The 22,657-nt window shown below is 35.8% G+C and overlaps 1 protein-coding gene across 2 annotated transcripts in view; it reads left to right on the top strand.

The window, feature by feature from the left end:
- TRAK2 (trafficking kinesin protein 2) overlaps positions 1-21,646 on the top strand; it is a 63,431-nt gene extending 41,785 nt beyond the window's left edge. For both annotated transcript variants that reach the window (XM_038585355.1, XM_038585356.1), the window contains 12 exons: positions 45-161; positions 1,170-1,379; positions 2,039-2,117; positions 3,623-3,753; positions 4,214-4,288; positions 5,773-5,910; positions 8,570-8,649; positions 9,413-9,616; positions 11,520-11,818; positions 12,940-13,188; positions 15,014-15,119; positions 17,645-21,646. In XM_038585355.1, coding sequence (XP_038441283.1) covers positions 45-161; positions 1,170-1,379; positions 2,039-2,117; positions 3,623-3,753; positions 4,214-4,288; positions 5,773-5,910; positions 8,570-8,649; positions 9,413-9,616; positions 11,520-11,818; positions 12,940-13,188; positions 15,014-15,119; positions 17,645-18,323 — 2,367 coding nt within the window. In that variant the 3' untranslated portion in view covers positions 18,324-21,646. The remainder of the gene's footprint in view (positions 1-44; positions 162-1,169; positions 1,380-2,038; positions 2,118-3,622; positions 3,754-4,213; positions 4,289-5,772; positions 5,911-8,569; positions 8,650-9,412; positions 9,617-11,519; positions 11,819-12,939; positions 13,189-15,013; positions 15,120-17,644) is intronic.
- The last annotated feature ends 1,011 nt before the right edge of the window (positions 21,647-22,657 follow it).

Genomic DNA, 22,657 nt, shown 5'->3' with positions numbered 1-22,657 from the left:
TTAATTTTGTTTGTACTCAGAAGTTGTATTTGGTATTTTAACAGAGAGATCGTGATCTGGAGCTAGCTGCTCGAATTGGACAAGCTCTCTTAAAACGGAATCATGTCTTGTCTGAGCAGAATGAAGCTCTGGAGGAGCAACTGGGACAAGCCTTTGATCAAGTAAGTCATTGGTCAAGTATTTGTAGCATGAAATAATTAGTTCTTGGTCAACAAAGAAATTTTTTTTTCCGGGTGCCCCTGAAATAACAGGTAGCTAAATAACACGAGTACTTGTTGACTTTGTTGGCAACCATTGAACTAACCAGTAGAGAAATGAAATGTTATTGTACAGAGGAGTGCTCATGTGACTCTACCTTAGTCAATATAACAGGCTATGTTCAGTACCTACGAAACTAACACCATGCTTAGATTCTAACACTTTCTCCTCCTCCCTTTACGTAGACTTCCTTGGGATCTTATCTTAAATTTGTTTTGAAAAAATAACCCTAAATAATAGATACCCAGATGAAGTATCTTTATTCAAAAACCCAAACAAAAGGAAAAGGAAATTTTTGAAAATGTATTTATTTCATGCAATAAATATTTTTAGAGAGAACTGATTTTTTATTAACCTGAATGGTTACATTTAAAATTTGCTGTTGTTTGTTATTATCTGGTTTCATTTTTATTTTATAAATGCATTGTGTTTAATAACATTTGAGCCTTTGTGAAAATATTTATTTTACAAAACTAAAGTTAGAAAGTCATGCAGAGTTATATTTAACTTAAAAGCTTAAAAATATGAGCCTTTATTCAGGATGAGACTTTGAAGGAGAGGTCTCTACTGACAGTTTGAAGGTTCTTCAGTTTTGCTTTGTTTTTACGTTGGAATGCATCATTATCTTACATGAAAATTTCTTCCTACATTCTTATTATATAGAATATAAAAATTGGCTTTTCACCTAGTATTGAAAAAGCTACATTTGTTGAGTTAGCACTAACATTATGTCTTAAGTATCTGAGGTTTGTTATTCTCTTTTTAATACTTGTAACCTTAGTAAAATCTAGCAGCTAGTTTTATGATTTTATTTTATGGTGAGAAACGATTGCTCCATGAATTAAAAGCAATATTATATGTAAATAATACAAAATAAAGAACATCTTATAAATCAAGCCCTTTGGTTGCAGGTTAATCAACTGCAGCATGAGCTGTCCAAGAAAGATGAATTACTTCGAATTGTCTCCATTGCTTCTGAAGAGAGTGAAACTGATTCCAGCTGTTCTACACCTCTTCGGTTCAATGAGTCCTTTAGCTTATCTCAAGGTTTGCTACAGTTGGACATGCTGCAAGAAAAACTCAAGGAACTGGAAGAGGAGAATATGGCCCTTCGATCCAAGGTACATTCAACCTGATTCCCACTTTCCTTTTACCTTAAAGGCCACAGATTTAGATCCATGTAGGATTGAGGTAAAATAATGGCATAATAAGTATTTACTATTGATATTCCAACAAGGGGGTGACAGCCAAGGCATGTGTATTTGCCTTCCATTGTCCCTTAGATCCCATTCATTGACAAATAGAATAGCAAGCTGATAGATGAAATAGAGAGTCACAGCATGGAATATATATCTTTGTTTTTTTTTTTGAATATATATCTTATGGCGTTTACACAAATAATTAAATGATTAAAACTATGATAAGAACTGTGTTGGAAAATTACAGGGTTTCTGGAACTTACATATGGGGGAGAATCAAAGTCCTACTTAAGTAAATGACATTTTATCTGAGCCTAGGATTAGCGAGCCAGAAAAGTAAGGGGGAGGGAAACCATGTGAGGGTGGGGAATGAATAGGCATGTATAAAGGCCCTGAGAGGAATGAGGGGGAGATGTTTGTTATATCCTGTCGCATATCTATTTTAGATAAAGCTTTTTGGATTTTATGTTTCCTTTTTAACTGATGGACTTTTATCTTCAAATGAGCATTGAACGTTTTTAAGTGAATACTGTAAAGTCATTGGAAGATGTTATCACAGACTGATTTTTTTTTTCTTAAAGGCTTGTCACATAAAGACAGAAACTATTACCTATGAAGAGAAGGAACAACAGCTTGTCAATGACTGTGTTAAAGAACTTCGTATGTATTAACACATTTTATTTCATAGTTTTTGGACAGTTCTCTGGTGACATTATCACCAACTCAGAAAGTAAATCAGTGGTTTCAGTAGAGACATCTCAAGAAACAATTTTAAGTAGTTATTGAAAAATCTTGGAATATCACATTGAGCCCACAACTCTAAACAAAATACCATATGTACTTTCAAGAAGTATCTTTATTGCAAATTGCCATCATCATTTAAGACCTATTTTCTTATCAGTTTTAGCACATGAAAGGAAATGAAGCTTTCAATGAGTATTAAGTGCAGTTGTATGCTCTGTAACAGCCTATTTTGGTGTGATATTGTTAATTTAAAATAATTTTTAAAAATAAATCAGAAAAAGGCTTTACTGGAAGAAGACACTTAATTATATAAACTATAAATATATAACCTTTTATGTTGAAAGAGAAGATATGAAACACCATACCAATTCATCTGGGCTATGGGTGTCAGAATATGATAGCTTAGCTACTGAAATAAAATTAGTTCAATGTTAGAGTACCAGAAGGAATGTCACTTGAACCTTCTCCATCAGAAGTTCATTACACACCTCTTAGACTTTTAAAAACAAAAGAGGAAATGACTTGCCCAAAAGCTTAGATCCCAGTCTCCTAGCTTCTTATTGTCATCCTTTGAAATGTCATAGAGCTTCTGTCAATTTTAAAATAGTTTCATCTAACACTGAGAAATAGTTTTGCCATTTGTGTTTGATGTCAGAGTTTTTTTTTTGTTTTTTTTTTTTTTAATTTTTATTTATTTATGATAGTCACACAGAGAGAAAGAGAGGCAGAGACACAGGCAGAGGGAGAAGCAGGCTCCATGCACCAGGAGCCCGATGTGGGATTCGATCCCGGGTCTCCAGGATCGCGCCCTGGGCCAAAGGCAGGCGCCAAACCGCTGCGCCACCCAGGGATCCCTGATGTCAGAGTTTTAAATGCAAGATTTACTTCATGGAATTCTAAAGTTTCTATTCCATATGCATGTAAGAATGCTTGGCTCTAAGGATTGCATCAGAGGCCTTACTCAGTTTGCAAGGTATCCCAGAAAGTCTTTTATGCAGAACCATTTCCACAGCTTTAACAGATTGTGACTGTTTATTTGGAAATGTACATTTGTTGTTTAATTTTCATTGCTTGCGGGGTATTATTGATGTCCCTGAAGGGTTTTCAGAGACATAAATGAGATGTTGTTAGAATTTGCAAACATATGCAATTCGCCTTCTTATCCTGCATAAAGAAAAAGATTGAGGCAAAACTTCTAGCTTGCTTGCCTTACAGGTCACCTCTCAGCATTAGCCGATTTCAGAAGAATCTTTATTTTCCTCTACTCAGTTATTTGGGTTTATTTTTCAAATTTATGTTAAAAATCTCTTCATGATATAGTCCCCTGCTTGTTACAAAATAGGACTTAGCCTATAGGAAATAGTTTGTCAAACCCTACTCTACATTTTTATTAATTTTTAAATTTCTCTTTTGTTTCCCAGGTGAAACCAATGCTCAGATGTCCAGAATGACTGAAGAATTGTCTGGGAAGAGTGATGAACTGATTCGGTACCAAGAAGAGATCTCTTCTCTCTTGTCTCAAATTGTGGATCTTCAGCACAAAGTTAAAGAAGTAAGTTCATTCATTCATTCATTCATTCAGCAGATGTTTCTTAAGCACTGCCCTAGTACCATACACTCTGCAAAGTGCTAGATACATTAAACAGAGCAAGCATGCTCCCTACCCCTTTACCGTGCTTTAGCCTGACTGCTGGTATGGTCTTTCTCTGTCATGAAATATGAATAACTTCTTTCAAGTTACTATTTGTCCCTCTGTCAAATGGGGTTAGATTTTCCTTAGAAAACTAAGATATGAACTGGTGACTTATGCTCATTGACCTCTGAACACCTTAATAGATTTTGTATTCTGCCCTTTAATTGCTCTTATTGCTCTTATTTGGCTTTTGAAGGATTAGCTTTTATAAGCCTCTAGACCATACTCCTGAGAGACACTCTTAAGATGTCTTTAAAAAGGGAAAGTAGCCCATATTTTATATGGGAAGGCTCATTTTTTTTTTTAAATATGTTGTTAGCATGTGATTGAGAAGGAGGAACTGAGACTTCACCTACAAGCTTCCAAAGATGCCCAAAGACAACTGACAATGGAGGTAATCAAATTTTCCTTTATCTTGTGTAATATTGGGGGGGAGAGAGGATGAATAGTTTCATCTTCATGAGTAAGAATGATTAAAGTTTATTACCATATTTTAAATAACAATGAAAGAATAATATTAAATTATGAGATCAAAGAAGTGAAGCAATTTAAAGATTCTGTCCCTAAAACTAATAACATGACATCTTTCTTGATTAATAGGAAAAACCTTGTCTTTTATAAGATTTTTTAAGAATATGTGACCCTTTTACCAGTCTACTGTAACCCAACAGTTTTTTAAAATAATTTCTAATAATAAGTGTTTTTGTAGCTATGGCAGGAGGAACACCAAAAATCTTTTACTTTCTATCTATATAAAAATTCTGTTTATTAGATATAATAGTGGTTCCCTAGCAGACATAATAATCACCTGGCAAAATGAGTTATAAATGGATATTCCTATGCACCATCCCTAAAAGTTTCCAATAGAGTAGGTCTACAGTAAGGGTCTAGAATCTGCATGATCCAGTCCACATACCACACTTGAAAAAAATTTTCGAAATTAAAATGTACTCTGAAAATTATAGGGCAGGGCAGCCCGGGTGGCTCAGCGGTTTAGCGCCTGCCTTCGGGCTAGAGCGTGATCCTGGGGACCTGGGATCAAGTCCCACATCAGGCTCCCTGCATGGAGCCTGCTTCTCCCTCTGCCTATGTCTCTGCCTCCCTCTCTCTCTGTGTCTTTCATGAATAAATAAATATAGTCTTTTTTAAAAAAAATTATATACTCTTTTGCCATACTTACATACCTAACTATATAAAGAAGATTCTGAAACAAGGGAGGAGAAACTACTTGTTTAGGATGATTGAGCACCCTGGCAACATATATAGTACTTTGTAGACTTGATATTTTCATTTACAGACTTCAGAGTGATGTTTAAAAATATGCACATCTAACATGCTAGACCTAACTTGACCCACAGCTATTACTCTACCTCTGTAATTATTTTAGATTTTATTGATTGATTGATTGATTGATTGATTTGGGAGAGAGAGCGAGCATGAGCAGGGGGAAGGGCAGAGGGAGAAGCAGACTCCCTGCTGAGGAGGGCTCAATCCCAGGAACCCCAATCTTGACCTGAGCTGAAGGCAGATGCCTGACTGAGCCACCCAGGTGCCCCACCTCTGTAAGTTTTTTTTTAAGGGTATGAAACATTAAATATTGAATTAATGGTTACAGTTACTTCAGCTACATTTCAGATTTTTAGGTAATCATGTTTATGTGTAATTCTGACCAAAACATCCCTAGTTCTGGTGACTTAAAAATTAATAGATACATATAGATATATAGTCTCCCTGCCTAGTTTGTTTTAGAGCTTTTCTGTTGAAAGTATATTCATGAAGTTATCTAGCCCTCTGGATAAAATTAATACTTATCCCGATGGGGTTTATTTTCCCCATTGTCATTTTGAGAATATAACTAATTATCATCCTTTTTTTCAGCTGCATGAGTTACAAGACAGGAATATGGAATGTCTGGGAATGTTGCATGAATCTCAAGAAGAAATAAAGGAACTTCGAAGTAGATCTGGCCCTTCTGCTCATCTTTACCTTTCACAGTCATATGGAGCTTTTTCTGGGGTGAGTTTTTCTGGAAAATCTATTACTTGTTTAAGGAAACTTGCTTAAGATTAGATTGTTCTGAGAGTGATATGATTTCTGGTGGTGTAAAGTATCTTGAGAAGAGTTAGCGTGGTTTGTCCTTGTTTCTGGAATTCATTTATTGATTTAGGCCTTGATTTACATATTTACCTCTATCTTAATACTCTTATTTACTGCAACCTTTCTTCTAACAGATGACCTTCCAGGTTTATTGTTAATATATGAGATGAACCCTAAGGAAATTAGGTTCAGGTCTATATACCATAGAGCTGCTTAAACTTGGGTAAGCATCCTTACCCTAGGCCCACCACATACTACTTATTCAAATAGAACTCTGAACATCTAAAACCTCTTTCAATAGATCTTGAGTTTCTTGATATATTTAATTCCACCTAGAGAATAAGTGCCATGAGAGCAGGATTCATGTTTGTGTAATTCATCAATATATAGTATTTTTTGAATTAAAGAAATTAATGAAAACTTGTGAGTTTATGCCAGAATCTGTAATATTGGTTCAAAGAATTATTTTAACAATCTGGTTCATAAGTACTTATAAGCAATCCTATGAAATTTTTAAAAGACAAACTATAAATTTTAGTAGATTTTTTTGAAAAGCATGGGAGCAGGATTTTTGTATTTTAACTTTTTATTTTGAAATAATTTTAAACTTAGGGTAATATTGCAACAATAGTACAAAAACTCTCATATATTCTTCACCTATATTTATCAGTTTTTAATATTTAATTACATTGGCCATATCATTCTTTTGTTTTTTTTCTGGACCATTTCACAATAAGTTACAGATATACCCTATTAACTTCTACTACTTCAGTGTATATCTACCAAAAATAAGAACTCTCTATTTAACCACACTAGAACCATCAAAGTCATCAAAGTCAAGAAATTATCATATATATACTATACTGTCTCATCCACAGAGCTCATTTAAATTTTGCCACTTGTCCCAACCATGTCCTTTGAAGGATATATTGCATTTGGTTGTTTGCTTGCCTTTCATGACCTTTGTAGAATGTCCTCAATTTGGGTTTATCTGATGTTTCCTCAGGATTAGATTCAGGCAGTGTATTTTTGGCAGAAATAATGCCATGTTCTTCTCAGTACACTGGATCAGGAGGCTCACATTGTCTATTTATCCCTTTACTGATGATGTTAATTAACTTTAATAACTAGGTTACAGTATATCTGCCAACTTTTCCCACTCTAAAGTTAATCAGTGTTGATAATTAAATTAATGTTATTAATTTTGCAATAATGAAAATTGGCAGATGCTACCTTAGACAAGTGGTCCAAGTTACTATTTTGTGGAAAGATACTATACTTTGAGACTATTTAAATATCCTGTTTTTCTTAGCAAACTTTTATCCACTAGTTTTAACATTCCATAATGGTTCATATTTGGCTCATTTATTACTATGAGGATTGCCAAATGGTGATTTTCTAATTCCATAATTTTTTCAACATTTGTTAATTGACATTGTTTTGTCAGAGCCTTTCTGCTTCATTCATTCACTCATTCATTCATTCACCCATTCATTCATTTATTGAAGGGCAGGCAGGGTAGAGAGGGAGAATCTTTAGCAGACTCCACACCCAGCATGAAGCCTGACACGGAGCTTGATCTCACAACCCTGAGATTGTAACCTGAGTCAAAATCAAGAATCAGGTACATAACCAACTTAGCCACCGAGAAGCCCCATTTCTGCCTCATTTTAGTCAGTGGATTATAATACATTATTACTATTTTATATTTTGATACTTAAATTGAACCAGATATGGCCAGTGGGATCTCCTCCAAACTCATCTTGGCTTTTCCTGTCCCAGTCCTGGAATCAGCCGTTTCTCCAGGGAGGTCTGGTTAGTTTTAATGAGGAATGATACTTAGAATTCAAGACTTGGGTCCCGTATATCCATTGCCACTAGAGTGTTTTTTCATCTAGGCCCTCTCAGCAAATAGAGCTAGAAGATATGTGTGTGTTCGTACACACACCCAAACACATCAATATCTATGTTTCCGTCCATATTTATGTTAATCTCTCTATATATATATTTAAAAATATGAGTTCACACCAGTACCTCCAATTCTAGTCATTGTCTGCTCAGCTTCACTGAGCATGGCACCCATGCTAGATTAAATCCTCATCTCTGACTGGGGAAAAGGGAAACCTGCTTACTTTTCCTTTAATGATTTTTCTATATTATAAAAGCTATATGTATTTATTTGTAGAAGAGTTAGAAATTAAAAGAAGCAAAAAGAAATTATGAAATACCATCAGATCCTGACCTCGAGAGAATTATTATTGGCATCTTGGTTTATAGCCTTTCAGACCTTTTGTTTTTTGTGTCTCCATATGTAATAGTTTCTATTTATCATGTTGGTTTTTTCCACTGTTCTGTGAAATATATCATGATAAAAAAAATTGGTTCTTGTTAAAAGTTAGATTTCCAGAATATCTCTTTTTTTCCTTGCATTTTGGCCTGTGACAGTTTTCTTGTGCTTTCTTTTATTATAACACCAAAAGTACTGGACTCTGGAGACTCAATTAATTTAAGGATAATTCATTTCTTCTAACAGGCTTCTTACATAATCAGTATAGGAATATCAAATTCTTTTTCTTAGGAATCTCTGGCAGCTGAGATCGAGGGGACCATGCGTAAAAAGTTGAGTTTGGATGAGGAATCTTCTCTCTTTAAACAAAAGTAAGTACAAATCACATGTATTATTACCCAAGCATTGGGATGAAATTTTTAAAAAGCCACAGCCCTAAGGGATAGGTATTTTGAGATTCAGTTGTAAATCTGCTTAGTATTCAGGGTTTTTTAGAGTGCTCACATTTGTAAGAGCACTCACTTGTTCTGAAGTTTATTTTCTAATAATTTCTCCTAAACTTTAGAGGATAGTCAAGGTGGCTTTATTTATTTATTTTTTTTTAAAAGATTTTATTTATTGGGATCCCTGGGTGACTCAGCGGTTAAGTGCCTGCCTTCAGCACTTTAAAAAAAAAAAAAAGATTTTATTTATTTATTCATGAAAGACACAGAGTGAGAGAGAGAGAGAGAGGCAGAGACACAGGCAGAGGGAGAAGCAGGCTCCATGCTGGGAGCCTGACGTGGGACTCAATCCCGGGACTCCAGGATCATGCCCTGGACCAAAGGCAGGCACTAAACTGCTGAGCCACCCAGGGATCCCCAGTGGCTTTATTTTTTTTTTTAATTTTTATTTATTTATGATAGTCACACACACAAAGAGAGAGGGAGAGAGGCAGAGACATAGGCAGAGGGAGAAGCAGGCTCCATGCACCGGGAGCCCGACGTGGGATTCGATCCCGGGTCTCCAGGATCGCGCCCTGGGCCAAAGGCAGGCACTAAACCGCTGCTATTTTTTAATAAATTGTACATATGTGTCTCTTCTAAAGCACTCCAGTGGTAGGCAGTGCAATAATGAACATTTCTTTTTTGACAGAGCCCAACAGAAACGAATATTTGATACTGTCAAGGTTGCCAATGACACACGGGGCCGCTCTATCCCATTCCCAGCTCTGCTACCTATTCCTGGGTCCAACCGTTCAAGTGTCATCATGACAGCAAAACCTTTTGAGTCTGGATTACAACAAACAGAGGAAAAAACACTCCTGAATCAGGGGAGCAACTCAGAAGAGGTTTCAGAGTAAGAAATATAGATCATGGCAGTGATTCTATATTTTGTATGGCATTAACATACCAGATTCACATACTTATATTCCAAGTATTGTTCTGTGCCATTCCAAGGAAGTTCTGGAACTGTCAGTTTTCATTCAGTAATGATGCCCTATAGCATTATTTGTAAGATAGATCATTGACTTCATAAAAATTTTTAGAGTGAAAAGGCTATATTTAATTAAGTGTATTCAAAATGGAACTTACACTGACCTATAAAATTCTTTACTACTTTCTTCTTTAGTATGGTAAAGTTTGTGTCTAAATCTTTATGGTCTAAGTCAAATTTGTTTGAATCTGTTAGGTCATTGGCAGTTATACATAGCATCAGATAACACTTTCTCATAACCCATGCTCATAATCTCAACTGCTTTGGTGCCTTTAGGATAAATGGTAAACTTGAATACCTATTGAGAAAAAGTAAGTTGCTCTTCATATTTGTTTAAATTTAGATTTTTTTCCAGTTTTCATTAATTCATCTTACTGAATTACATATAACTAGAGTTAAACAGCATTACTGGAAAGTCAGCTGAAGACTTTTGAAAGGTAAATGTTTGGCATCTGAGAGGAATCTTTCCTAATGCAGAAATCTATCCTAGAACATACCAAATATCCAATAAGTATTAGCTATTATCAATGGTAGTAGTGGTGGTGTTCTTACCATTAGTGAACACTAATTGTGGACTAGGAGCTAAATCTTGTTAATCCTGTCAACACCAACCCCATAGTGTAGGTACTAGATCTTCTCAATTTATAGTTGAGGAAAGTGAGGCTTAAATCATTCTGTAGCTTGCCCATGGTCACTTCACAGGAGGGTATTGTCACATTTCTGTGAACTACAGAATTGGTGCATGGATGCAATTTGTTTGGTTCAAAAATAAAAATTTTTGTGTTTCTAAAAAGGAAAAAACAAAGAAAGAAAAGGATCTATCACCCTGGGTTTTCTGTTGTATTTGAATTAGCACCCATAGTAGCTTTCTGTGTCATTACTATGTCATTGTACACAATTACTGTAGACGAAGATCAACAAACAGATCTTTGTGAATTCACATACAGTAGCCAGGAGCAGCTACAGCTTGACTTGCTGCTCTTTCTTTTGATATCAATCGAAGAAACCTCCAATTTCAAAAATACTGAAAAGTGAACAAGTGTGTTCACAGGACTATGAAAATGTAGTATTTACAAATCTTGGGTTTTTATATATATATGTTGTAGAACACACACACACACACACATATATATATATATATGTGTTCTACAATATTCATAGAGGATCCCATGGCACAAAGCAAATTATTTCACATTTTAATATTTTTGAAATCATTTATGTTTTGTAGTTAATGGCATATCATAATTTAATGGGTAGCATTTTTATTTTCTTCCTTAGTAGCACATAAAATAAAATAATAATACCTCTTGCAATCAATTGGTATTACAGATTCAGTGCTATATGACAACATTTATTTTTCTGGCTACTTAAATTCAATTTATAGATAGTCGTATCTGTAGTTTCATAAACTGACTACACTTACCATGGTGAGCATTGAGTAATGTTTATTAGTTCTCAAATCAGTATGTTGTATACCTGAAACTAATATAACATCGTATGTTAATTATACTTCACTATAAAAATTAACTGAAATAGAAAAGTTAGTAAACATAAGTATATTTTTGCTTGTCTGAAGTTGCTTGAAATGAGTAAAAAATGATGTATAGTATTAGTGATATTGTTATTATTTCTGTATTCTTGATATCTAAGAAAAAACACTATGATTTTAAGATCAGTCTGTTGAACATTCACCATTGTAGAAAAGAGAAGTCTAGGTTGTGTTTATTGCCCTTACAGATCTAGTCAGTGAATGATTTTCCCGTAGGAACGTTCAGAAGGTGAGTCAAGCAGGACCTTCTGGAGATAGTGATTTGGCTACAGCACTGCATCGCCTTAGTCTGCGGCGACAGAACTACTTAAGTGAGAAGCAGTTCTTTGCTGAAGAATGGGAGCGGAAGATCCAGGTTCTGGCTGACCAGAAAGAAGGGATTAGTGGCTGTGGCACCCCCACAGAGAGCCTTGCTTCTCTCTGCACCGACCAGTCAGAGATCACAGACCTCAGCAGTGCCACTTGCCTTCGAGGTTTTATGCCTGAAAAATTACAGATTGTCAAGCCTCTTGAAGGTAATCATTCTTAAGCCATGTTGCTCATTTTAGCCTTTCCTTTTCCTGGAATTGAACTTTGTATTATAAGAGGGCTATGTGCAGGAGATACCTTTATTACCCTTAAACCTCATTTGTATGACAGTCTGTTATAGTACTTTGTGGAAAAAGAGTGAAGAGATCTGCATTCTCCAAGTCATCAGCCATCAGTATTTTTTTTTTAATATAAATGTGAGGGAAGAGGAACATCTTTTCTTATCCTTAGCTAAGAAATATCATCAACAGCAGTTTTCATGGTAAAATAAATGGAATATTGGTAGATAAATTTAAAAAAATAATATGGATGTAATGCTTCATCTCTACCTTTCTTTTCAAAAAAGACTTCTTTACCAGGAAGTGTCATTTACTTAGAGGTATGTGTGTCATGTGTGTCTGGGTTGGGTTTTTTGTTGTTGTTGTGTTTTTTGTTGTTGTTTCTTTCCCCCCAAGGTAGAACTTGAATTTAAAATAAATTTATTTTATGGAATATTGATTACCTTGAAATGATTCTGTTATTATCATAAAAGAGTCTACATATAGTAGACAAAATTTTGAGTAGGTAATATAGAAGGACCCTTCAAACTCAAGGGTTATACAAGTTAGTTTCATTCATTAATGATCAGTGCAGGTATTTGTCAGAGTTGCCCCCTTTAGGGTGAAATGTCTGTAGTGACATAATTAGATATTGCATCTGGTGCGGGTGCTTGGGATGGTCATTCACCATGATTCTTAGAAACCATGGGGATATATCCTCCTTTTAGCATCTCCTTCATGTTCCTATTCTCCCTGGAGAGCCTAGGGAAAGGAGAGTCATGAGCATAGGGAAGAATAGATGTCCTTTGTAAACTTTACTTTTGAAACAGAAAGATTATCATTCATACCTTTAACATCTTGTCAGTCTTCCACAAAGAACTTTATAAAATTTTACCAAAATATTAAGACTAAGTAATTTTATCCTTATTTTTTTACACATATAGTCCTTTTATTATTATCCTTACTTTTTTATACATATAATTTTAGCCTCTGTTTCAAGATTGAATATTTGTGGGAAATTTAAAATATGCTTTATGGGTTTTGTTTTGTTTTTGGTCTTGCACATTCAGGATCACAAACTTTGCACCACTGGCAGCAGCTTGCTCAACCAAATTTAGGAACCATTCTTGACCCACGACCAGGTGTCATCACTAAAGGCTTTACCCAGTTGCCCAGGGATGCCATCTATCACCTCTCGGATTTAGAAGAGGATGAAGAGGAAGGTATCACTTTTCAAGTGGAACAGAAACCTTCAGTATCCAAGCCAGTAACAGGAATTTTCCTTCCAGCTATTACTTCAGCTAGTGGTCCAGTTACAGGTAAGAACAGTGCTTAGTGGAGTGTAGTCTAATAATTCTGTATTCTGACTTACAGTATGGCAACTTGACAGCCTCCTTTTAAATTTAACTTGAATGCACTCAGTCCTGAGTTGAAGAAAATTAATATCTGTGGTGACAGTGGTTCGTAAGCCTTTTGGGCTCAGGATCTTTTTATACCCTTAAAAATCATTGAGAATCACAGACAGCTTGTCTTGGTGGGTTATATCTATTGCTATTTACCATATTAGAAATCAAAACTGAGAAATTATCAAAATATTTATAAACTCATTTAAAAATAATAATTACATGCTAACACTATGTTTTATGAAAAATAGCTATTTAAGTAATGAATAGAATGGTTTTGTTTTTACAATTTTGCAAGTCTCTCACTTAAGGCTTAAGAGAAGATGGCTGGATTTTCATATAGCTTCTACATTCAGTCTATTATAATATGGTTTTTTGTCTGAAGAGTATGAAGAAAATGCAGGCTCACACAGGTGTGTAGTTGTAAAAGGAGAGAGTATTTTAATAGCCTCTTCAGGTATTTGTGGATAATTCTTTGATATTATACCAAAACTTGATAAGTGATAGCTTCTTTAAGCTTTATAGAGCAATATGGAATCCAAACCTATCAGTGAACTTGTCATACTTAGTTACAAAATGTTTTGGTCTATTTACACTTTGAATGCATCTTTTACCCAAGCATGATTTTGTAACATCATGCACTGGTCATTTGGAAAATAGTGGTTCACTGAGTAATGCATATCTTCGAAATGTTAACATATTTCATTGTATAATATATTAAAATTACATTAATATCACCATGTATCTCATCAGTTAAGTCTTTTTAGTATTAGAAAGCTTTAAAGCTCTCAAGGGTGGGTATGAGTTCTCCAAAACTCTAATTTTCACTTGAAAGATAAAATTTTGTCACTGACAGCAAATCTTGTAAGCTATTTTTATTGAAGAGATAGGCTCACTACCTTCATTTCCAAGAAAATTTCTGCCAGATAGCCAAGTCTGAATAACTGTAATTTGTTAGTTGTTCTTTCAAGTAAAAATGGTGTTCCATGAAAAAATTTCAATTCAGTTGCCCATGTGCTTTTCCTTTAGATAACCATTGTGTCTTGGCATGCAGCAGAATACTTAATGCTTACTTCCCATTTAACCACACAGAATATTAAAATATAGAGTCAAGATTTAATAAGTAGTTTTTACTGCTTCATCAAGGACATCCTTATGTGAATCCGGCTTTTTTTTTTTCTTTTTCTTTTCTTTTTTTACTATTGTGGGTGGACAACAGTGAGGAATATTAGCATAGCTTGATATAGCTTATAGATTTTTGCTAAGGAGTCAGCAGTTTTGCTCATCATTGCTTTTGCACCAGCAGTGCAAATGCCAACCCAGTCAAAAAAGCAAATAGCATCTTGGCATTGCTATAAAAGTAATTTTGACCTATAACCTATGGATTCCCACAAGATCTGCAAACCACACTTTGAAAACCATTGAAGTAGATAGTTTGGCTAGAAACAAGATCTAGAAGACTAGATCTTGTGTGGGGGTGTTTGTATTTTTTCAGAATATATATTTCTCTTATTTCTAAGCTATTTTCAATCCTTTTGAATTATAATTTTAAAGTATTGAAGGATTCAGCTCTATACTAGCCAGTTGATACTAATATGATATTTATGTATATTTCATTTCCATATTTGGTGATTTTTGTGCAAGAGAACCTTGACTAATGCTTAATTAATAGTGATGAATGTTTTGCATTATTAACCTAGTCTTTCAATTTTGTTTGATTCCATTAAAATCTCTACTTCAGTTGCAACCTCAAACCCAGGCAAATGTCTGTCATGCACAAACTCGACATTCACCTTCACCACCTGTAGGATATTGCATCCTTCTGATATCACTCAGGTTACCCCCAGGTAAGGGGTCTGGGCAATTTGAGGCCTAAAGCTTGATTCCTTAACTATGTTTTCATGAATTTATTTTAAAAATTACTTTATTTTAACTCCCAGAATTTTAATTAATGTCTTTAGGATATTTTCATTTGTCTTTAGGATATTTTCACATTGTATCTTCTCCTTTGATCATTTTAACTCTTTGAAGTTGGCAGGGCAAGTGAGTATGTATTGTGTAAGTAAAAAACTAAGGCATAGATAGTTTAGGTAACCGGTCCAAAGGCCAGTTAATGACCCAGCTGCAACTATACCCAGAGTAAGCTAAACTACAAGATCTGGGGGACCAGTCCTCAGCACAAGACTGCCCTCACTGGAGGTTCCCAAAACCACTCTCTGGTTTGATAATTTGCTGGAAAGATTCACAGAACTCACCAAAAGCTATTAGGCTCATGATTGCTGTTTATTACAGGGAATGGATACAGGTTAAAATTAGTCAAAGGAAGAGACATAAGTCAGAGGTCTGGGGAGGGTTCCACATGAAAAGTTTTCCTTGTCCTTAGTATTTAATACTTTCCTAGCATTGTTGTGTGATGGCATATGCAGAGTATTGCCCACTAGGGAAGCTCATGTAAGCCTCAGTGTCCAGATTTTTTAGTGAAGTTTCAGTGCATAGTCATGATGATTGATTTATCACCCACATTAGTTGAGCTCACCTCCAGGTTCACTAACCTAAAGGCCCTAGCCTAAATCACATGAGTTGTCCTCTGGCATGGCTAACCTTCATCCTAAAACTATTAGGTGTAGCCAGACTCACCTAGTATGGCCAGCCTTCATCCTAAACAAAGACACATCCTAAACAAACATGTCAGACATGGCATAGATTACCTCCCGGCAGCTGAGGGCAAAGGCCAGAACCCTCTGGGCAAGGCCAAAGTATTCACTACACAAGCTAGAACATGCATATTCTAACACATAGGTGAGGGTTCTTATTAAGCCACATTGCTGCTATTTCTGTCCTACCACTTCCCAAAAGAATCTAAGGTAGTTTTCAAAGGTACTTAGAGCATTGAGATAATGTTAACTACAAGTAGAAAAGGAAAATGAAGCATATGAAGGATATAAAATAGAAAAAAACAAGGATGCAAATACTTGTTATCTTTCTAGCTGCCAGTGTGGAGGGAAATAAGACTATAATTCAATGTATATAAGAGCAAATCAATTATTTAGGGAAGCATTTACATTTCATCCAATAAAGATCTCCATAAAGTCTGTGATGAGCACGCATATCTGCAATTTTTCTACATTGTTCTTATAGTCAGTAAGATAACAAGTTTTATAAAATGGGTTCTTGGGAGGATTCTCAGTACAAGATAATACCATCATATGAGGTGTACAGTTTGAGAGAAAGGACAGGCAGTTCTATGGTAAAGTAGAACCAGGGAGGTGGGAAACTGGGAGAATAGTCTATAGACTGCATCCAATTAGAGGTTCTTAGTTGGACTTGTATAACCAAGGAGTCAAACTTGTTTGTAGTTTCTTTCTTTCATACCAGTTGGTACTTTAGAAAATTTGTTTATTAACAGATGATTAGTTTTAATAATAACTGTTTAAAATCACTAAGAATTTTGTTATCTGAGTATTTTGTTAAAGTGATAGTTTATCTATTAAATACTGGTAACATTTTCTCAAGGGAGGGAAATTAGCTAAGGAAGTCCCTTCATTCTGTCACCATTTCCTTGAGTACACGATTTCTTAGGGTTTTTTTTTTCTTTCTAACAAAATAGAATAAGAAATTTCCAATAGTTGTCAAAGCTTTTAATTATTTTTGTTTTCCCAGAAACATATGTTCAAAGTCAAGGTTAAGAAAAATTTGTTTCATAGGTATCCTTATACTACTATTGTTTGGAATTAACATTCTTGAAAATGGAAATTTAACAATTTCAACTTTTGTGAGTTCTTAGAAATATAAAATTGTAAGATTAAAAGAAGAAGAGCTCTTAGAAGAGCATCTTAGGTTTAATATAAAAGATTGTATTTTCTAAGACGGACAATTATTTACTCATGGGTTGTTTCACTCTGGTGTATTTCACTATATGGAATGAATATATAAAAATTTCTGAAGGTTACTGTCTTTAATTTCTATCATAAAATTTAGTTGTATTCCCAAAGATACATATTTTGAGTTAAAATTTAGGAATAAAGTTATCTAAGAGTAAACTTTTTCATATCCTATGAAAAGGAGTATGTTTCAATGAGTTAGTAACTTAGTTACAAATTGCAATTAACCAGTCATTCAAGTAACATATCAAAATTCTTAATCTTCAAATCTTTCTACAGAGTTCAATTACTGATGTATTGCCTCTTATTCTATATTTACTACAGATAGCTAATGTAATTACTTTAAATGCTGACTTGTAAATTACTTTTTATTTTTAAACACTCTCCTTTTCTTCCTTCCTTCCTTCCTTCCTTCCTTCCTTCCTTCCTTCCTTCCTTCCTTCCTTCCTTTCTTTCTCTCTCTCTCTCTTTCTTTTTTCTTTGTTTCAAAGCTCTGGGTTCCCTTCATTATCCTGTGGAAGTAGTGGTAGCAGTTCATCAAACACGGCGGTGAATTCTCCTGCTATGTCCTATAGACTCAGCATTGGTGAATCTGTTACCAATCGACGAGATTCCACTATAACCTTCAGTAGCACCATGAGCTTGGCCAAACTTCTACAAGAGCGCGGCATTTCTGCTAAAGTGTATCACAGCCCAGTTTCAGAGAACCCCCTTCTCCAGCCTATCCCTAAAGCCCTGGCTATTCCTTCCACACCACCGAATTCACCATCTCACTCACCTTGCCCTTCTCCTTTGCCCTTTGAGCCTCGAGTGCATCTCTCTGAAAATTTTTTGGCCTCTCGACCAGCGGAAACATTCCTCCAGGAGATGTATGGTTTAAGACCTACACGGAACCCTCCTGACATTGGCCAGTTGAAGATGAACTTAGTGGACAGGCTGAAGCGACTGGGGATAGCCAGAGTGATCAAGACCCCTGATGCACAGGAAAATGGAAGAAGCCAAGAAGCAGAAGTTGGTCTTCAAAGACCAGACTCTGCTGTTTACTTAAATTCAGGTAGCAATTTATTGAGTGGACTGAGGAGGAATCAGAGTCTTCCAGTCATGATGGGTAGCTTTGGCACTCCAGTTTGCACAACTTCACCGAAAATGGATATCCTGAAGGAAAACTGAGGTTCAGCAGTTAAGTGGCCTCTTAAATTAGCACATGAAGGATAGATTTGCACTGATACATATAGTGTGGTCTGACTGAGAGACAAGGAATGTTGTAGACGGGTTGTGAATGTGGAAAGGGGAAAGTGGAAGAATGGAAACAGAATTGGGATGAGGCTCCAATGAATAAGGTTTAATAAATTGAAAGTATAAATGAATGGGTCATGAGTGTTTGGAGGCAGAAAAGGAAGAAAGGTTTAATTCACTCATTCAGTTGAGTGTTCCTATCTTGAGAATAAAAAGTTACTGGACAATAAATTCAGTAATATCAAAATATACCAGATATACTGAACCTGCTAGCATATTTATTTCTAGTAAGCAAAAGCAGGAAGAACCCAGGTTAGGGGATGGGAAGAGAAAGGGAGCAGCTTTGACCATTGCCTATAAAAAGCAGAGCTGCTGGGCTAAGCCCAGTCTGTTACTGAGACAAATGAGATAGTTTTATGTTTTACCCTGATAATAATGTCTGTTTAAATTACATATCCATCAAATGGTATGTACACAGCATTAGCAAATAAGGAATTTTATCTTTTTCATAAAATCAAAATAGTGGAAACTCCCTTTTTGTTTTCTGTTTTCAAGCCTTTGAGCCAGTAGGGGCCCAGACACCACCCAAATTCCTTTTGTATTTGTGATTAATAAAAGTTCATTTTTAAATTTGTATTTTTATACAATACCTCCAAAAAAATACAACATGAATTGGAGGCAGGGGGTCGGGTAGGAAGGATTTACTTTAAGAAGGAAAATATGGGTAGGTTGGAACCAAGGAAACTTGTTTTCAGAATATTTCTTTTAGATAAGTATAGTGGCCAAGGCATATGAACACAATTACTTGTCTTTCAAATTTCCTTGGAGGCTGGAAGGGGTTAAACCAGAAGTGCAATCAGTAGGAATTAGGGAATGTTGTGTATTTATGTCTGTATGTTTTTTTTGTAAGGAAAGTTAGTTGCAACTAAACTTTTTCCAAAGTGCTATGCATATTTTTCATTGAAGATGACATGTATTTGCACAAAAATTCTCAGGCTTATTAAATTATTATAAGCTAAAGTAAAACCCAGGTGCTTGCTTTGAGATTGTGGTTTTTTTAAATGTCACTGCCTTTTTCTTGATGTATATAGAATTAGAGAATGAACTTTTTAATGGGAAAACGGGAAAGTCAAAGCTTTTGCTTTTTTCCTGGGATTCCTTTTTTTTTTCTTTTTTTTACAAATTCTGTGAAATGGCAAAGTGAAACTCATGGATTAGGTTTCAGCATTCAGCAGTGTGACACAAGGCTGTGAATTGGGAGGAAACAGATCTGTTTTCCAAGTGTTGCTGAACAAGGTCTGTTCTTCATGAAATGACATGGCTTTCTCTACACAGGACAGTTCAGAAAAAAATGCCAGTATATGAAAGGCATGATGGAGAAGAGATGAGGGAGGAAGATAATTACTTTTTTTTTTTTTTTAATGGGAGGCATATTACTTGATCTTTTTGGAGCTTAATTTTCAAGTGTTTTGCTCCTTTCTTCTGACTTAACTGAAAGGCAGTTTTCTGAAGAATTCTTGGTAAGAGTCTTGCTCCTTTGATTCCCATTGATGTACCTGTTCTGATGGCTGAAGAGGCTCCTTCCTTTCCCCTCTACGGTGCCTCTCCTATATGAAGAGCTATGTGTCAAAAGGTAGAAAAACCAACATGCATGCAGTAGTAAGAATGTGTGAGTATACCATGCTTTTTAGAACCTTAATAAAACTTTTCTAATTTCTTAAAAACAAAAAAAGTGATAGTGTCTTCTCCCCTTCTGTCAGTCATGCTGAAGTCAGCGGACCTCACACATAACATGTTCAGAAAGGATTCCAGCAGGTCCATAAGTGAATGTAAGTGTCCCTGAATGTGGTAGGCACTCATTAGAAGAATTCTTTGTTTAAAGATGTTGAAATTTCCAGAATATTCCCAACTCACTTTTTAAAAAATGGTATCTGAGTTTCTACTTTCTTAAGTAACTCTGGGGTGCTTATTTTAGCTGATTCTTAAAGCTTTTTATTTATTCTCTAAGAAGGTAATCTTCCTGTTGCCAGTTTCCAAGAAACATCAGGAAGTAGGAAAATATAGGGCCAGAGAGTGTAGTACAAAGTGTTAAATTATCAGATTTGTGTATCTTATATAAATAGCTATGAACTAAGCTAGATTTTGGAGTGTTCCATACAATTAGTATACTTTTTAAAATAACTGATGCTAAAGTGATCATTTTGGAAGCAGGGTGAAGGCATATTCACAGCCAAATAAGCACATCTAATTAAAGAAAACCAGACTTAAGTTTTTGAAAATTAAATTGATGTTACTATTCTACCAGAAACATAATGATTGTATACTGGTGCATTCTTGTCTCTAGAAATGAATCCGTTTTTGAAATTGGGTTTTGCTATTTTTAAAGATGCCACCTAAAATCATTTTTGGTATAGCCTGAGAATCTCTGTTCTAACAAAGCTGTGCAAAGTATAGTGAGAAGACCTGAAGCTTCGTAGAAGTTTCTCCTCCGTTTATCTGTTATACTTTTTAGTCCTGTCGCATTTTAATTTTTCAATATCAACTGTGTATGTACTTTTATGCCAGTATGGGAAACTCCAATCTTTTTTTTTCTCCTTCAGGAGGGTTCTCAGTGATTATACCTCAGGTATTTCTGAGTATCCTACTATCTATAGGAGGGATACCTTTGTGAGCTCAGAATGAAAAGTTTTCCTGAATTATGATGATCCCAAATCTTATGTAAATAGCCTTAGGCATGGGTCTTAGGGAGAATTTCATGACCATCGTTAAGTAGTTTTTTAAAAAGTTTTATACTTTATGTCCTTGATTTGACATGAATGAACAGACTTTGGCAAAGGGAGGAAATAAAGAGTTCACGACAAGAGCTGATTCTCTTTAAAGGGGTATTTTATACAGTATTCAAAGTCTGTTATTTTTTTCTGACCATTCTAGTACATAATTAGTACTCGTTGGTTACTAACACTGACTTTTGACATCTGGAACTAGAGCTCTCAAGTGCTTAATGGTCCACTGCTTTGATGTCAGATGCCCACAGGCCTGTATCCAGTGCAGTGTAGACCCCATGGTGTCTACAACTGGGTGGTTTCACTGCAGAGCACGGCTGCCCAGGAGTGGTGTTTCAGGGGCCTCTGGTGCAGCCAGGGAAATACTGTTGTGTGATATCTAGGGCTTGGCTTTGTCAAACAGCTCTCCGTGCACCTCCCTTTGCTTTGTCAAATGTAAATCAGATAATAAACATGAGTATCTTCTTAAGTGTTTATTTGCCTTTCTGTGTTTTTGTCCCAGTTCTTTTCATAGCTTATCCTGCATTGAGTCTTTCCTTTCCATTATGCTGGTTTTGGTAGAGAAAACAACCTCTACTTGCCAAACCAATACAAAACAAACCAACAGTACTAAAGAGATCTTATTGTATTTTCTGAGATATTTTTTAAAAACAGAATAAATGAAGTGTCTATATTCGCCATATTGTTTCCTTAGTAAAATAAGAGCAACAAAGAAGTCATTGCAGAGCTTTAATTTGAAAAGATGGAGAAAATGTGAAGCATTTTTTTCCCTATAAATTATGATTTTTGGCACTCTCCCCTTTGCTGTCCTGCCTGCCGCAGCCTTGTGGTATATTCAATAAACTTCTATCTCTTTTGTTCTGCATTGGTGAATTCTTTCACCACCCACACCGCTGACCCTTACCGAATTGGAGTGCCCTGCATTTGGTGTCCTATATGGGGACTTATGCTGGCCTGGGACTCTTCCCAAATTCTCCAGGAATTTCTTGGGACTTTCCCTCAGGAGACTGACTGTAGTATTTGGGAAACAGGATCCAAAGCCCCAGGAGAAACTGACTGAACTGCTCTTGTCTGAAAGAGTAAGGGATTTTTCCTTCTTGCCCTTCAAAGGGACCCTTCCCCTCCCTCTTCTCTTTTCAGCTCTTAACCCTAGGGCTCCTCAGACAACTGGCCATCTCTAGCCAAGGCAACTCCCTGATGTGGTCTTAAGGTCTGAAGGTGAACAGGCTGGATGCTGGTACCTGTGAGGACAAAGGATCCCTTTCCCCTCCTCTCCCACTCTATCTCCTCTGAGGTCTACATTCCCAATGTGCTGCTTTTGGAACTCCCTCCCTCCACTTTTCCTTTGTTCCCATGGATCCAACTGCCATCTTGATCTACAGGCAAAACACCTTCCTATGCCTCTGAGTGGTGCATCCTTCCCCCTCCTTTTTCCTGACCCAGTCTGGCCACCTAGTGTCCAGCTTTCCCTGTTGAGAGGATACC

The sequence above is a fragment of the Canis lupus genome, chromosome 37 (assembly GCF_011100685.1).
Source record: "Canis lupus familiaris isolate Mischka breed German Shepherd chromosome 37, alternate assembly UU_Cfam_GSD_1.0, whole genome shotgun sequence".
In the NCBI taxonomy this organism is placed as follows: Eukaryota; Metazoa; Chordata; class Mammalia; order Carnivora; family Canidae; genus Canis; species Canis lupus.
Note: the sequence above shows the minus strand (reverse complement) of the source record. Positions and strands in the feature narration are given on the sequence as shown.